The following is an 18,182-nucleotide window of genomic DNA, read 5'->3' on the forward strand; positions in this document are numbered from 1 at the left end:
CTCACTCCACAAAAACTCCATACATAAGTGCTCCATTTAAATGCTTGGCCTGAATGGAACATAATGTTCATATTAAGGCATTGTCAAGCAATCACCGTTTTTAAAATGGAGGTAGCCTGCAGTGATAATATTAGACCACTAAACTAAGGGCAAAAACTACAAAATTTGGGCAATCTTCAGGAATGATGGCTCTTTTATGAAGCAGTCCCTCATGGATCTGCACATTTTAACACCGATCTTTATCAAGTAGATTTGCATATGTCCTTTTAGGGGTAATTTTCCAAATTGCCACAGAGCCTTTAGGACAGCGTGTACTTTGTGTCCATGGGCCTGCAAGCTCTTGTTTAAAGGGAAACTCCCCAGGGAGTACCCGTAAAGTCTGAAACTGCTATTTCTACAGGTTGGATCCATCGGGAAAAGTACGTGCAGAGATTTTAAAATCCAGTCTCTGCACGTACTTCAAACTCACCTGACCTCCTGCCCTGCCTCTCCCCTTCCATGGGCAAAGTGCGGTAAGTATGCTGTTTCATAGCACAGACACTTTCACCTGCAGTAAATCTGGGCTATTTTCAAAAGTCTGTTTTATGCAGGTCAATGTGTTCCCCCACATAAAACCATGTGGAAATTGCTTGCGTTCCTCGTGAATTGTGCTAAATTTAGAAGATTCTGATTTCTGATATCAGTGGGTTTCTAAACTGAGGGCAGTAGGAGAAGAGGTTTGTTGTGCTACCCTTGAGGTTTTCCTTAATAGGGAAGTAATGATCCATGTTAAAAGCATTTCTGTAACCATTCAGTTTAATAAACAGTGTACATGATACACAATGGGTATGATTTAATAAAGGTCTCACTAAGCAAAGTTTTGTGTGGAGGAAGCCATTTTTTGTTTTAGCATGCACAGTAAATTGCTGCATAAATTTGCAGGCTGTTATATGCCTACATTGTACCAATTTTCAAAGCAAATGATGCATGTGCATTTGCTTTGTATATCATTCCACAAAAACTAATAGTTAATAATGTCAATTGTAAAGCCTGTTGCTAAGTTATTGTTAAATGTAAACCGCGGTGATGTATATCCTTACGTACTGCGGTATATAAAAATCTCTAAATAAATAAATAAATAAATAAATAAATAATCCACTCAAATCTATTTATTTAAAACTTTTATATACCGACGTTAGTGTACAACATCACGCCGGTTCACATTAGAACTGATAGGAGGAAAATACAAAATGTATTTCACAAAAATGTTACACTTGCTACTTTATGCGGAGAAATCTACTTGCATCCTTTTCAAATTAATCATAATGCATATGAATTCAAACCCTGCCCAGACCTTGCCACCTAGAATGCCTCTTCCCCATGTGCTTAAAATTGCATGCACCCAGGGTTTTTGCGCATAATTTTACCCACGTTTTGCTGGGCAGTTTTCCAAAGGGCCATTTCTATGGGTAAAGTTTTGTTTTACTCACAGAGGTCCCTTTGAAAATTACCCTCATGATGTTAAGTAGCCTGGCTATGACGTGGAAATCCCTTTCTGAGATCCTGCCATTGTGACCTCTAATTAGAAACTGTGATATCATTCCTAACTCGTCCTTGCATGCTTTGTGGTACCTGACACAAACATCTAGAGGGAGTGGGATGCCCCCATCTGCTAACCACAGCCACCGTGCTTTGAAAGGGACTCAAAGACAAGAAAATGCAATGAGCTCAGAAGCTAGGCAAGCTCAGGTACGGCGTGAGACCTGACTGTTAGCGCATCAAGGGCTTCCTTCACTGCAAATTCTCATAGAAGGCCATAATTGCCTCCGAGTTGAAGAGCTATCTATGGATTATTTCAGCCTCAAGAAGTTCTGGGCCTGAAATCCAGAATTGCAGTTACCTTCTTGCTCTCCCCTGCTGTGTTTTGTTATCTCTTTCCTCTTTCTCCTTTTCCCCCATCTCTCTCTCTTCCTCCTCACTTCTATCGCCTTCAATTTTCTCTGCTTTGTGTTGCATTTCCTCCTGCAGGAGCCATAAACATCTTTACTTTCCCCCACCAACCTGACCCTGGCCAACAGATGGCTGTTAGAGTGTGTGCAAGTGGTGCCTGACCCTTGGTCTTATTTTTGGCTGCAGGCATGCAGTCATCAATTTTTATTTTTTTATATCCCACCTTTTGGCACATCAACTTGATTACATTCAGGTAGTGCAGTTATTTCCCTATCCCAAGAGATCTTGTAATCTTAAGGGATCATTTAGCAAGCCGTGGTATTTTTTCCAGGAGTGGAAAAATACCACAGAGGCTTTCAAAGCTGCGGTACTTGGCAGTATAATTCAACAGGGAAAAATACCAGGGGTTAAAGAACCCAAATTGAATGAGATGGTGGTCCCTTAGCCCAGGGCCGCTAACTTCTTATAGGCTCCACAATCCCCTACACATGTATAAACCTCTCCCTCAGGGTTCTTGTGAGACCACCACTCCTCCCCCCACTGCCTCTAGAGGCAGCCCTCATGTCCAAAATTTCTAAAAAAATGTATGTCATGCGGTAAGCGCCCAGGCCCACCCAACCTCCCTATTAGAAAATTCCCCCCACCTCCAAACCACCCCCCTGCCTGGCAGTAGCAACCCAGTACTCCCTTCCCTGACATGATATGGGGTTAGGAGTAGAGCAATTTTAGAAAAGAAGGGGGTTGTGTATGGGGTGGGACATTCGCTGTACAACATACATTTTTATTTAAATTCTGGAAGTGAAGGTCACATCTATAGCTGAACACAGTCTCTTCCCTTCATTGATTTTCATGTGTTGCTTTGGTTCTCACTTCCTTCTGAAACCTTTAACACATTCAGAACATGGCAATGGTCTCTACGCTGCATGTTTTCTGTTCTGCCCTTATTACTTCCTTCTGACTGAGGGCTTTTGTGGACAAACCACCCCAGTATAATCAACAACAAACAGGGTCAGAGAACCAGGCTGGAATTGTAGAGGGGGTAGAACAATACAAAGAACAATAAAACAGGCGGATTGGGAGGAGAAACCTGAATCTTTTTCATGTTTTTGTTTGGGGGACAAAACACCCTAGTAGAACTAATAAAGAAGAAAGTTAGAGTGGGAACAGTGACATGAACCCTCCAAGACTTTATGAGAGGGACAAAGTGGCAACAAGTGTGGCATTAATAGCTGAAAGCACCATGAAAGGGGAACATAACACCAGAAGAGTGAAAAAATCCCTCAAGGTAGTGACAGAGGATAGAAGCAAGTGAAAGAGTGGCATGAAGACCCAAAAGCATTACGTAAGAACATAAGAAATTGCCATGCTGGGTCAGACCAAGGGTCCATCAAGCCCAGCATCCTGTTTCCAACAGAGGCCAAAACCAGGCCACAAGAACCTGGCAATTAACCAAACACTAAGAAGAACCCATGCTACTGTTACAATTAATAGCAGTGGTTATTCCCTAAGTATAATTAATAGCCATTAATGGACTTCTCCTCCAAGAACTTATCCAAACCTTTTGTGAACCCAACTACACTAACTGCACTAACCACATCCCCTGGCAACAAATTCCAGAGCTTTATTGTGCGTTGAATGAAAAAGAATGTTCTCCAATTAGTCTTAAATGTGCTATTTGCTAACTTCATGGAATGCCCCCTAGTCCTTCTATTATTCGAAAGTGTAAATAACCGAGTCACATCTACTCGTTCAAGACCTCTCATGAACTTAAAAACCTCTATCATATCCCCCCTCAGCCGTCTTTTCTCCAAGCTGAACAGCCCCAACCTCTTCAGTCTTTCCTTATAGGGGAGCTGTTCCATCCCCTTTATCATTTTGGTTGCCCTTCTCTGTATCTTCTTCATTGCAAATATATCTTTTTTGAGATGCGGCGACCAGAATTGTACACAGTATTCAAGGTGCGGTCTCACCATGAAGTGATACAGAGGCATTATGACATTTTCCGTTCTATTAACCATTCCCTTCCTAATAATTCCTAACATTCTATTTGCTTTTTTGACTGCTGCAGCACACTGAGCCGACGATTTTAAAGTATTATCCACTATGATGCCTAGATCTTTTTCCTGGGTGGTAGCTCCTAATATGGAACCTAACATCGTGTAACTACAGCAAGGGTTACACCTTGCACTTGTCCACATTAAATTTCATCTGCCATTTGGATGCCCAATCTTCCAGTCTTGCAAGGTCCTCCTGTAATGCATCACAATCCGCTTGTGATTTAACTACTCTGAATAATTTTGTATCATCCGCAAATCTGATAACCTCACTCATTGTATTCCTTTCCAGATCATTATATATATATTGAAAAGCACCGGTCCAAGTACAGATCCCTGAGGCACTCCACTGTTTACCCTTTTCCACTGGGAAAATTGACCATTTAATCCTACTCTCTGTTTCCTGTCTTTTAACCAGTTTGTAATCCACAAAAGGACATGAGGCACAATGTAGCCACCCAGAGAAGAAAGAACAATCCAAGGCTCCAAATGAGGGATAAAGGGCACCACTCAAATTGATAGACAGCCCTAGGCAGGAAGAAATCAGAGGAAATCCCTGGAGGAGGCCTGATGTCATTTCCAAAGGAATTGGTCTTCACTGGAGGTTAAGATGTTACTGAGTAAAGGCAGCAAATGCTCTTTAGCCATTAGTTGTTTAATATCCTATGATTCAAGGAATCCAGTGCACGATTCTTTTTCTGGATCGGTGTTTGCAAACATTGCCTCCTTTACTTCAGCAGCGGCAATCATGGAGAAGCACAGCCCTGGTAGTTCTGGATGCTGTACTTCTGAAGCCTTTGCCTTTTGCTGTGATATAGTCCACCAAAGGCTAAATACGAGATGAGGCTAAATATTGCAAGAACCATAAGGATATGGAGTCTGAAGACAGCATGAAACCATTAAAGATAACTGGGTGGGTAAGGCCTTTGTAAAGCAATGGATAGCCAGGGCAAGAGCAAGTGTAGGCAAGTACCATGGAGGAAGGGATTTGGAAGGAACCTTGTAGACAGCTGGAGTGGGGGATGCCTGTCCCAAGCAAAGGCATCCTGTAGTTGATCCTACTAGTAGCATATGCTTCTATGAAAGAGTAAAGATCGAGCAATATCTAGAGTGGCAAGAAAGGCCTGAGAAGTGGTGCAGAATACTGCAGAGCAGCAGACAGCCAGGGGCATGAAAAAAAAGTTAGTAAGAACCATAGGAGAAATGAATTTGGAAGGAAACTTGAAGGCAGTTTGAGCAGTGGAGGAAGAACTATCATGTACCTCTTGGAGTGGAGGCAGTATCAGTGGCGCTGGCAATTGTTTTAAAAACTGAAATGGTAGGAGCGCGAGTAACGCAGTGAGAAGAGTAGCCATAAAACCCCTAAGGTGTACCTCGAGGGCTGAGATGGGAGAATGAAGAAAGGTATAAAAAACCCGAGGAGTGGTGCAGCAGGCATGCAAAACAACGGATGGCAGGGCAACCATAGTCAGAAGGACTGGGGCACAGTACTATGGGGTGGTTAAAATCTGTATTTAGTACACCAGATCTTGATCTGGTAATATTTGTCCAAGCAGTTGTGCCTCTAGGAAAAACCATGATCGCTGAGGTTAGTGCATGTTGATGGCTGACACTAGCTCCTGGTGGTCACCCCTAGGAGGGTGTGTGATGTTAGAGCCAAAAGTGTTGCGGCTGGTTTTGAATCAAGCTCCACCCTGCTGGAGGGCATGTGGTTCACCCATAAGCCATAGGAGAGTTTGTTATATCTGCAGCTAAGCAAGCTGAGAAACCTTGCACGTATGGGTCCAGCTCAGACCTGCTACCCCTACCCTGAGGCCTCGGATTGGTCCTTGGGAGTTCAGAAGGTGTTCCCAACATTTAAATGGCTAGAAGACCAAGGTTCTGTTTGGGATTCCAGAGGAAGACCCATTAACTCTTCATTATATGTGCATTGATGTGATATTATGTGATGTAATATGAAGTCTTGAAGCCTTGTGTTAAAGTCTATAAGTAGAAGTTTTGTCTCAACATTGTCTATGTCTATGAAGAGTAACTACTGTGGACTGACTTGGACTGGATACATGGACTGCAATTAAGCTTTACCCAAACTGTGTTACCTGTTCTTTTTCATATTTGCAGTGCATCATAAGTCAGGGAAATTCTGTTATTGTCTTCTTTAATCATAAACCTATATTGAGACATCAATCCTAGCGTGATTGCCCTATAGGAACTTCCAACCTGACAGAACCATGATGCCTAGGTACATCAAAGAGCAGTAGGGAGAGTGAGAGAAGATTCAAAACCTGCTCATCTCAAGGAGTAATCACCACTTTTCTAAGAAGTGTTGTCCGAAATAAAGAGATCCTCGTATGTGGGAAGGCAAATACAAGACATGCATTTGATGGTATACATTAGTACTATGCCACGGTCACCAGGATGTTGGAGGACGGCATTGTGGTGGTGAAGCCAGACACTAACCACTAGAAGTAAACATCTTATCCAGAGACACTGTTCGTTGTTATAAAATAAAAGCTGCTGTTGGATTCTATTGGACTGTTCCTTACAGGATTTTAGGCAGTAAATGGACCAGAAGGATGTCTGGGAAGCCTCCCCAGTTGGCCCAGAGTCTGTAGAACCAGATATGGCTTGTATATGCTTCCATAGAAAAGCAGTGTGGTATGAGATAATGGAAAGGATAGGTTCTTTGAATTTCCTGGAAATATCTGATATCAGAGTTATGAGAAATATTAACTGGTTATGCACCTTCCTCACTGTATAAATGGTCTCTTTCAGATTAAACATGCTAGTCATAAGACAGAGATAAAAACTAATTACCCCACTGGGTGAAATAATTTATTATATTGAAATTATAAAAAAAAAAAGATGTACTTGCTTGTTTTGTCTCTGTTCCTTCACAGATTGTGGAAGATGATCATATCAGAAATCTGCTGAAGAATTCTGTTCATTGGATAACTGCATTTTTTTCTCACAAAAAGAATATCAATTGTCTTACAGAACTTAGTGTGGTGGCAATTCATTTTCTGGGGGTATTTATCAGAATAAAGGCATTAGATTGCCTTGTATGTAGAGATTAATTATGGTGCTTCCAAAAATAGGTTTCTCTTTTTTTTTAGGCTGATTTTAATTCTTAACCACTTCTTTAACACACACTTATTGACTCTTGTTTGTCATGTATTCTTGTCTTGACCAGACTGTAAGCTCTATGGAGCAGGAACAGTCTTTAATGTGTATCTGTACAGTGCTGTGTATATCTAGGGGCACTTTATAAACGATAAATAATAGTAATAATAGTCTTAAAGACTATCCTTTGTATTAAAGTTCTGCCTGAAAGACAAGTTCTGCTGAAAGACAAATTCTTACCAAATCAAACTTCATACTCTATGCCTTAAATATATATATGCTATATTATGCTTTCAGTCTTAAAAATTGTTTCCTAATTTTATGTCATATAAGGAATTTAATTGATTTAAGTTGTTTTTATTCTCTCCAAGAACAAGGCACGATTCTACTGATTTGCTAAATTGTTCATTACTTGCAGATCCTGATGGACAAATGACAGAAATAGTAAAGATAAGAACATAAGAACATGCCATACTGGGTCAGACCAAGGGTCCATCAAGCCCAGCATCCTGTTTCCAACAGTGGCCAATCCAGGCCATAAAAACCTGGCAAAATAATGGTAAAAATTTGGTAAAGAAGCCAGTGGTGCGGAGGGGCAGCCCACCAGTACCGGGCACCTTTAGGGGCAATCGCTGAGAGAAAAAGAGACCAAAAAGACCAAAAAAATTGAAAAAAAACTTCACGCTGAAACTGAGAATGCTGTGAACTCAGGGATGAAGAGACCCGCCCCCCCTGACGTCATCACGCTACGCTTATTTTAATTCCCTTAAGTTTTCCTTTGTTAATTAACCTTTTTCATAGTGTTTAGTAATCCTTTGTTTATTAAATATGTTCAATGTATTTGACTTAGGAAACCTATTTTCCTGCAAACTCTGTTTTTAATGTAAACCAGTATGATTTGTATCTGATACAAGAATGTCGGCATATAAAAATGCAAAATAAATAAATAAATAATGTGTAAATATTCACCTGATCACTGGGTAATGTTTCACTGGTTAGCGGTTTCCTAACACAGGAAGCTACTGTATAAAAATATTCATTCCTAATTATTCCATTAGTATGACTGGTGTACATAATTAGGTATATCTCAAATGTGATATGTATTGTTAAAGATTATGATAAGATGGGGTAGCATTGTGTTGTAGTAATTCTACGGTCTGTCATTCTTTTAATAGTGTTTTGTCATCTGAGGCTCAAGGGTTTTTTGTTTTTTTTAGGGAGCGGGACCATTTAACCCATGGTGACTAACAGCAACTATATATATATATTCCATTACCCATATGTGTTTAAGTATGTCCTTATAGAGGAGGGTTTCTCTCTCTGTTGAGACAGAGTTCTCTGCAAGGAGTGAAGGGAGAAAATGTGCTGCCTGAGTTCCATAGAGACCATGTAGACCTAATGCATCCCTCTGTAGAGCATGTATAAGGTCCAGAGAGGTTATGTTACAAGAAAATCCTAATTTGAGTCTTTCTAAATTGGAAATTTTCAGTCAAACTGCTTGTAGTGAGTACTATGTTGTGTATTAATCTGTTAATGAGGAACTCAGGAAATGAGAACAAAATATCTAAGTTCAGTAAAGTTTAATTACCAAGGTTAAATACCATCTACCAATGTATTAACTGTGCAGAGTTCATTAACCAAATGACTGCTGTCAAGTTTCCCCTGCTCTCATTGTATGATGTTATGTTTGTAAACAATAAACAAGATGGCTTGACACAATTGAAATGTCCTATGTGGTTTAATGGAATGACAATTTAGTGCAGGGGTGGCCATCTCTGATGCTCGAGAGCCACAAACAGGCCCGGTTTTCAGGATATCCAAAATGAATATGCATGAGATAGATCTGCATACAATGGAGGCAGTGCATGCAAATTTATCTCATACATATTCATTGTAGATATCCTGAAAACCTGGCCTGTTTGACTCTCGAGGACCGGAGTTGGCCAACCCTGATTTAGTGAATTAATACTTATTTCTTTTTCACATTAATAAAAAAAAAATAATAATTTGGTCTGCCCCTTTCACAACTGTCTAGTGAAACATTTTTGGCTGAAATTGTCCCTTTTTCATATTTCTCCAATACAACACAAAAATATTTGAATGCAATAGGATGCACTTTCAGAATGGGCATTTACAATTTAGTTAATTGAAAACTTCACAGATAGCTGTATTACCTGACTGTTGTTTCTTGCTTCAAAGTCACTGCTTCCATTCTGCTTCTCCTTTTGAAATTTCTTATAGCTTTCTCGCAGAAGATAACAAACTAGCCATTCGTATGCTACCAAAGCAACTGAAAGGCAAAAAAAAATCTTCAGGGTAAATCACTGTCTTTCATAAGTAGTAAGCACACAAAAATAAAACAAGAACCTCATTAAGAGAGAAGGCAGATGGCCAAACTGTCGACATGGATCCTATCTCAGGCACATGGAGAAGCATTTCCTCATGGCTACTTAGTGCATCCCGCAAACAGGAACAAAAAGATGTACTCTCAAATAGACTGAACATTTTAGACATTTTATGGACATACAACTGCATGTTGTGTCAGTCAAGTAAAATTCCACCAAGAAAAACACTTGTATTTATTTTTGATTATTTTGGTACAAACAAAACAAGTATGAATGCGCAAATTTGCAAGTACAGAATGAGTGACATTACACATTGGCTTTGGTAATGTCTGTCCACTCAGCTGCCGTGTTCAAAAATTGTAAATCTTTTGGCATCTACTAATGTGATAATGATCTTCCTTACACAAAGTATTGGGAAAACTGGGCTTTATATACTCATTTTGTTAATTGTGAACCACAACATACAAACCAAAAAGGTGTACAATAATAAAACATCAATTGAAGTGAGATAAATATAGGTTCCATGCATTTTTAAACAAACACTAAAAATAGAAAGGGCTACCAAAACTAAACATGGCGGACAGATAAATATGGCTTTTGATACTTTTTCCTTTTGTAGGTAAGAACAGTTTTGCATTGAACCTTTTTCCTTCCATGGTCCCAAGGTGATAGCTGTGATGGAAGAAGTGTATCTTAAGGGCTGGGAGAAAGAGGTAAAAAAATGAAATTGTCTCCAAAGTTGAGTTCTAGAGATAATTTGTTGTCAGTTAAGGAAACCCTACTCCAAGTGCTGAGCACATCACCTCTGACAAGTATCTAAACCCTGCAAACCACAACAGTTCTCAGCTCTTCCATTAAATCACAGGACAGGCCACTAATTTCAGGGTTAAGAGTTAAAAACTATTATCCACGGTCATCACACAGAAATCTTATAGGTGTCAGTGACTGCAGTCTATCCTGCTTAGTGCTGATAGTTTTCAATTGTTGACACTGTGTCATGGACTGGCAGGCTGGAGTCAGGAAATACCCCCATAGAGGCAGTACAGGGCTGCAGGACAGGACTGGAGCTGACCTTCTGCCTATCCAACCACTTCCCCTATAGGTTGAGAGCTTGGGTTCTGGGGCTGGTAGGACTTGAGAGGTCGCAAAGCAAGTCCACAATGTCTGGAAGGGCCCAGAGCAAAGCAAGAGGTCAAAAGAGGCCACAGAGCATGATGAGATGTCAAGAAAGGCCACAAGACAAGGCAGAAGGCCCAGATGAACCACAAGACAAGGCAGAAGGCCTGGAGGCCACAAGGCTAGGCAAGGCAGGAGGCCCATATAGAGCACAAGGCAAGGTAGGAGGCCTGAGTAGGCTGCAAGGCAAGACAGGATAACCAGGAAAGAATGGCCAGGTTAGAGAGCCATTGTGACTCAGTGAAGATGCATTGAGGTATTGAGCAGATTGGATTAGGTAGGGTTGAATCTGAAGCATGGTGTGACTAGTGAGGAGGTGCGCTGTCAGCGAGGCTTGCTGAGGATCCCTGGTGGAAGGAATGTTGCTCAGCAGGCAGAACCTTGGAACGGGGAAACTACATAGCAGGCGAAACTGTGACACTGTCAAACTCATGAAACTAAGATGTGCTTGGTTTATAGTTTGCATTTTTAAGTATTTTATAAAGCTGGTATCTACTGTAAGCCATTTGGACACACAAAATTTGAGTGTCTGATGCCTATTTATGAGCTAAGCATCAGTCTTTCTGTGGATTCGCAAAAATAAAATGGTTGAGCAGATGGTGTAGTGGCCGTGGCCCAGAGAAAAGAGCTGTATTGATCAATCTGGACAGCAAAAGCAACTCAAAAACACGTGACCCCTCTGAGTGCACACATTTCTTCTGTGATCTGACAGATGACTCTCTTGAACTCATATCTTGGGATAAAAGAGGATTTTACACATTTTTGGGGAACACTTGTAGTGAGGCAGGAGGAGAAGCAAGAATAATATAATAAAATCATCAAATAAATACATAAAACTAGTCAGATTATCACAGAGTAGAATCTAAAAACTCTTCTAGCGATGCTCTCTCTCCTTTCCCCATCCCTGCCCAGCACCATTCCCGTCTCTGTATCTCCCCTAATCCTTGCCCAGCACCATTCCCGTCTCTGTATCTCCTCTAATCCTTGCCCAGCACCATTCCCGTCTCTGTATCTCCCCTAATCCTTGCTCAGCACATTCCCATCTCTGTATCTCCCCTAATCCTTGCCCAGCACCATTCCCGTCTCTGTATCTCCCCTAATCCTTGCCCAGCACCATTCCCGTCTCTGTATCTCCCCTAATCCTTGCCCAGCACCATTCCCGTCTCTGTATCTCCCCAATCCTTGCTCAGTACCATTCCCATCTCTGTATCTCCCCTAATCCTTGCCCAGCACCATTCCCGTCTCTGTATCTCCCCTAATCCTTGCTCAGCACCATTCCCATCTCTGTATCGCCCCAATCCTTGCCCAGCACCATTCCCGTCTCTGTATCTCCCCTAATCCTTGCTCAGCACCATTCCCATCTCTGTATCTTCCCTAATCCTTGCCCAGCACCATTCCCGTCTCTGTATCTCCCCTAATCCTTGCTCAGCACCATTCCCATCTCTGTATCGCCCCAATCCTTGCCCAGCACCATTCCCGTCTCTGTATCTCCCCTAATCCTTGCTCAGCACCATTCCCATCTCTGTATCTCCCCAATCCTTGCCCAGCACCATTCCCATCTCTGTATCTCCCCTAATTCTTGCCCAGCACCATTCCCGTCTCTGTATCTCCCCTAATCCTTGCCCAGCACCATTCCTGTCTCTGTATCTCCCCTAATCCTTGCCCAGAACCATTCCAGTCTTTGTATTTCCCCTAATCCTTGCTCAGCACCACATTCCTCTCCTCCTCCACATGAATATTTCCCTCTCCCCCTTCTCATTCCTTTCTAGCATCATCCATCCAATCCCCCTGCATCACTATTCCCCTCTTTCTCTCACTACCCATCCATCCCTTTCCAACTGCATCAGCAACCCGTTCTTCCTCTGCCCAGCACATTCATCCTTCTTCCCCACTCTGTATCAGCATCTCCCTTCTCTCTTCACCACCTTAGCATCATCCATCTCTCCCCCAACCTGCCGTCCAGCGCCATCTATTCCTCTCCACTTCCTGCCCGGCATCCCAATCCCCCTCTCTCTGTATCCCCCCTCCTCCGAGCATGCTGATCTTAAAATATTTTACCCTCTTCCTATCAGCTACGGCTTCTCCTGCACAGCTCTCTCTCTCTCCTCGGCAATGGCAGCTCCTGCAGCACTGCTCTCCATTCCTCAGTCAGCAGCTGCAACTGCTTCTCTGGTACAGCTCTTCTTTGCTCTGTTGGAGGTGGGAATGGCAACTCTGGAACTGGACTTTTTCCCTTTGTTGGTAGCAGCAACAGATCTCCAGCACTGGGCTTTTGCAGCAACAACTCCAGCAACATCTTTCTTCCGTCGTTGGTTGTTGTTATTGTTTGTAAGGTTTTGGGTGGACCCTTGGACACTGTGGCAGCTGACCACACCCACGGGGGGAAGTCCAATGAGGGGTCACAGGTCAGGCTCAGCTTTGGGACACACAACACAGAGTTATATCTTTTATTAGACAGAGTTGAGAAGCCACCAGAAGTGGCAGAAGTGAGTAGAGATGAAGCCCGGCTGGGCTTAGGGTTCCTCAGGAAACTGGAACAGCGATTCCCTCTATGACTGTGCTGAAGTGGAGAAAACTGAGATAATGAGTACAGTGGAGCATACATAGAGTTTTGGTATAGAGCCTCATTGGTAAAGTTACTCACACAGCGGTTTCTTCTGGAAGGTAACACAGAAGCTGGAATAGAGGCAGGTCCTTGAGGAGCGAGTACCTGGTTCCAGGGAACAGCTCTGAGGAAATAAAGTTGGTAACTCACTGATGTAGGCACTGGTTTCTTCCAAGCAGAAGCGATAAGTTCAGGCAGTGAGTCAGGGAACATGGGCCCTCGAAGAGCGAGTACCGGTTCCTGATAGCGACCTGAATGAGAGAGGCCCCCAAGGAGCAGGTACCCCATTAGGATAAAGTCCAAAAGTTGGAGAGGCAGAGTAGCTAGGTACGGAGAGCGAATCCCATCCGTAAGGAGTTCCCGATCCTTGCTAACTCGATTAGCTAGCAAAAAGTGTAGGCTTTTGTATCCGGGATGTGCAATGTCATCACAGGGGGACGCCCCTGAGGTTCGCGCCAAAGAGAGAATAAGAAGCAGGGCTGTGCGGCGCGCGCGCCCTATGGTACCTGGACAACATGGCGGGATGCAGCGCCCAAGCCGGACTGAGGACGCCGGAGAGGACGGCAGGTAGACGCCGTGGCAGCCAGACACCCATCAACTGTGGGAGGAGTCGCAAAAAAGGTAAGGTGGGTGGAGTGGAGACATCGGGCAGCAACAGTCGTAATGGTACCTCCCTTCAAAGGGCGGTCTCCTCTGCGGGTACCAGATTTTGACTTCAAAGGATGCGCGAGATGAAATTGATGGAGCATCTCTTTATCAAGGATGTTAGCCTGAGGCTCCCAAGAGTTTTCTTCGGGGCCGAAACCTTCCCAAGAAAGAAGGTATTCAAATGTTTTGCATCGTCTTCAGACATCAAGAATAGCTTCGACCTTATATTCTAGGTCATCTTCTGCATTGATGGCAGGTGGTTCCTGAGTCTTGGAAGAGAATTCACTGAGTATGAGAGGTTTCAAGAGTGAAACGTGAAACGCGTTGTGGATGTTTAGTCCGGGTGGTAGCTTCAGCCTGTAAATGATGTTGCGAAGACATCGGAGGATTGGAAATGGTCCAATGTAGTGAGGAGTAAATCGAGTGGAGGGTAACTTCAGTCTGAGATGTTTGGTGGATAACCAGACTTTGGCACCAGGTTTGAAGACAGGTGCTTGAGAATGGTGAGCGTCATAAAACTTCTTAGCACGGCCACTCGTTTTAATTAGAATGTCTTTCATCTGAGTCCACAGATTATGGATTTCATCAGCAGTACATTGAGCTGCTGGGGACGTCACTGAAAGTTTCAGTGGAAGTGACGGTGTTGGTGAACGTCCATATACCACTTCAAAAGGTGTTGATCCAGTTGATGTTGCTGGATGAGAATTGATGGCGAATTCAGCCCAACGTAACAGTTGAGACCAGTTATTCTGACGGCAACTCACGTAGGCTCGAATGAACTGTTTTAAGGTTCTATTCACCTGTTCTGTTTGGCCATTTGATTGCGAATGATAGGCTGAAGTGTAGTTTAGAGAGATATCGAATAGCTTGTACAAGGCCCTCCAGAATCTTGCCGTGAATTGGGATCCTCGGACTGAGACTATGTGTTTTCGTAGGCCGTGAAGGCGAAAAATGTGCGATATGAAGAGCTTCGCAAGCTCCAAGGCCGAAGGTAAGTCAGGCAGCACCACGAAATGGGCCATCTTGCTGAAGCGATCAACTGTTACACAGATGGTATTCATTCCTCCAGAAAGGGGTAAATTGACTATAAAATCAGTAGCGATGTGTGACCAGGGCTGTTCCGGAGCTGGCAGCGGTTGCAGCAATCCCCATGGTTGGCCAGAAGCAGGTTTGTGTTTGGCACAGTTGGTACAAGATGCCACATAGGATAGGGTATCTTTCTTGATAGTAGGCCACCAATAGAACTTCTGGATCTTGAGCAGGGTGCGGCATTGACCAGGATGGCCAGCCAGCTTAGAATCATGCACCCAAAAGAGCACTTTCTTCCTGAGGTGTTTAGGCACGATGGTTTTACCAGCGGGCACAGAATGTGTAGTCCCCAAGATGACTTTCTTCGGGTCAATTATGTGCTGAAGTTCTTCAGGCACATTCTCCGAGAGAAAGGAGCGTGACAAAGCATCGGCTCTGGTATTTCTGTCTCTGGTGCGGTATTTAAGCACAAAGTCAAAGCGTTTGAAGAATAAGGACCATCTATAGCTTGTCTGTGGTTAAGACTTTGCGCATGGCGGAAATACTCTAGATTTTTATGGTCCGTGAATATGGTTATTTTATGTTGAGCGCCTTTGAGCCAAGGCCGCCACTCCTCGAATGCTAGCTTAATAGCCAAGAGCTCTTTATCTCCGATCCCATAGTTCTTCTCTGCCGGGGAGAAATGTCGTGAGAAGAAAGAGCAGGGACATAAGTATTTGGAGTCTCCAGTTTGGCTCAGTACAGCCCCCACACCGATATCCAAAGCGTCAACTTCTACGATGAATGGCTTATTGGGGTCAGGATGTCGCAAGCATGGTTCCGTGGAAAAGGCAGTCTTTAATTTCTCAAAAACGGAAATGGCCTCCGCAAACCATTTTGAAGAGCTGGCACCCATGCGGGTCATTGCGGTCAAGGGCACTGTTAAAGAAGAGCAGTTCTTTATAAACCTTCTATAATAGTTGGTAAACCCCCAAAATCGTCTCAGGGCCATCAGGCTGGTAGGATGGGACCAATCTTTAATACTCTCTAGTTTTTGAGGGTCCATCTGGAAGCCATCTTTAGACACGATATAGCCAAGAAAAGGCACAGAGTCTTTATGAAATTCGCACTTGGATAGTTTGGCATAGAGCCGGTGTTCACGGAGTCGGCGTAGTACTTGCTTGACATTCTCTAGATGAGTGGGTAAATCCTGAGAAAATATCAGGATATCATCCAGGTATACCAGGACACTCTTGTACAACAGGTCCCGCAAGATGTCATTCATCATGTTCTGAAATATAGTGGGTGCATTGCACAGGCCGAAGGGTATTATTAAGTACTCAAAATGGCCATCTCGAGTGTTGAAGGCTGTTTTCCATTCGTCGCCACTGCGAATGCAAACTAAATTGTAGGCCCCCCTTCAGGTCAAGTTTTGAGAATATTTTGGCCCCTGAAGCTGGTCAAACAGCTCTGAGATTAAAGGCAGGGGGTAGCGGTCTTTAATCATGATCTCGTTCAGACCTCGTTAATCGATACAAGGACGTAAGGTACCGTCCTTCTTCCCCACAAAGAAGAAGCCTGCGCCGGCTGGAGACTTCGATGGTTTAATAAACCCCTTCTGTAAATTCTCCTTGATGTATTCAGACATAGCATTACCTGGTATTAAGTTCACTTAGAGAATAGCCACTGCCATTAGCAATGGTTACATGGAATGGACTTGGTTTTTGGGTGCTTGCCAGGTTCTTGTGGCCTGGATTGGCCACTGTTGGAAACAGGATGCTGGGCTTGATGGACCCTTGGTCTGACCCAGTATGGCATTTTCTTATGTTCTTATAGCCTTGTTCTCAATCACTGAGATTGGATAGACATGTCCTTTAGGAGGTTCAGTATTGGGTTTCAATCTTATGGCACAGTCATAGGACCTATGCGGAGGAAGAATGCCAGCAGCTTCTTTGGAAAACACATCACTAAAAGATGCATATTGAGGCGGCAGTCCCGGCATCGCTGGATTTGTAGGAATGCAGATGACAGGAGCATTCTTCTTAAGGCACTTTCCATGACAACCTGGGCCCCAGCGGGAGAGTTCCAAGGAAGTTCAATCGAATTGGGGTTGGTGTGACTGCAACCAGGGTAACCCCAGGATGATAGGGTGCATGGCCTTCTCTAACCAACCAAGCTTTCCCTTAACATCAACTTGCGGAATATCCCTGCCAATGATCCCCTCCGTGGGAACACGCTAGAGAACTATATAGACCTCTAGAAATCACATATTCTTTGGCAGTCTAATTATCTAACAACATTATAATACCACCTGTTTAGCTAGACTACATTAGGCACCGTACCTTTTAATTATGTTATTAACCCCATATATCTTATCCCAAGTTAATTCGACCTGTTCATTGTAAGACATTTACTTGTCATTGTTATTGTTGAGAATGTAAACCGAATTGATCAATAATTCTGTTATTGGAAAGTCGGTATTGAAAAATGCTAAATAATAAATAATAATAATAACACAAAGAAGGGAATTGACTCTGTATGGAGAGCTCTGGTGCGAAGGCTTACCGGTTCGGTTTGGCAAGTCACGACACCCGGTAAGAGCTCCCCATGGATGGAAGATAGGAGTAGTGGAACCTTCAAAGTGACGAGGGGAATCCTCAAATGTTCCACTAGGCATTGAAGAATAAAGTTGCCTCCTGCCCCTAAATCCACCAGGGCAAGAGTTTGAAACTCAGACGGTCCGCAGATCAAAGAGACTGGGAGAGAAAGCGGAGGAGAGGGCGTAGTAAGGCCTAAGAACAATCCTCCTGCAGGGCTTAGGCCTGTCCGTTTCCTGGATGAATTGGGCATGTTGGGACATCGTGACCAGCCTGTCCACAATACATACACAGACCATGCCTTTTCCGAAGTCTTCTCTCTTTAGAAATCAAATGACTGCGACCAAGTTGCATCGGTTCATCTCCACTGGCAACAGGATTTACTGGAACCATCCGAGGTGCAGGTTTAGTACTAGCCTCCTTCTGACCTGGTCCTCTATTAGGCCGGAGTTCTTTCACCTTATCACGAAGCCGGTGGGCAATTCTAGTAGCCAAAGCCACTAGTTCATCCAGCAAGTCAGGTGTTTCACGAGCGGCCAGCTCATTTTTGAAGCGAGTATCCAGGCCTCTGAAGAAGAGAGTTTTCAGGCATTTGGGGTCCCAGCAGAGTTCTGTAGCAAGAGTCTTGAACTCTATTGCAAAATCAGTCAGTGGTCGGTTGCCTTGCTTCAGGTCCACCAGAGCAGAACCGGCAACGGTC

At 43.4% G+C, this 18,182-nt stretch overlaps 1 protein-coding gene across 2 annotated transcripts in view; it reads right to left on the reverse strand.

Moving 5' to 3' along the window:
• The window catches only part of ACOX3 (acyl-CoA oxidase 3, pristanoyl), a 255,408-nt gene that overhangs the window by 44,011 nt on the left and 193,215 nt on the right, over positions 1-18,182 (reverse strand). For both annotated transcript variants that reach the window (XM_029591761.1, XM_029591769.1), the window contains exon 14: positions 9,278-9,393. In XM_029591761.1, the coding sequence (XP_029447621.1) occupies positions 9,278-9,393 (116 nt within the window). The remainder of the gene's footprint in view (positions 1-9,277; positions 9,394-18,182) is intronic.

Source organism: Rhinatrema bivittatum, chromosome 1 (genome assembly GCF_901001135.1).
Source record: "Rhinatrema bivittatum chromosome 1, aRhiBiv1.1, whole genome shotgun sequence".
In the NCBI taxonomy this organism is placed as follows: domain Eukaryota; kingdom Metazoa; phylum Chordata; class Amphibia; order Gymnophiona; family Rhinatrematidae; genus Rhinatrema; species Rhinatrema bivittatum.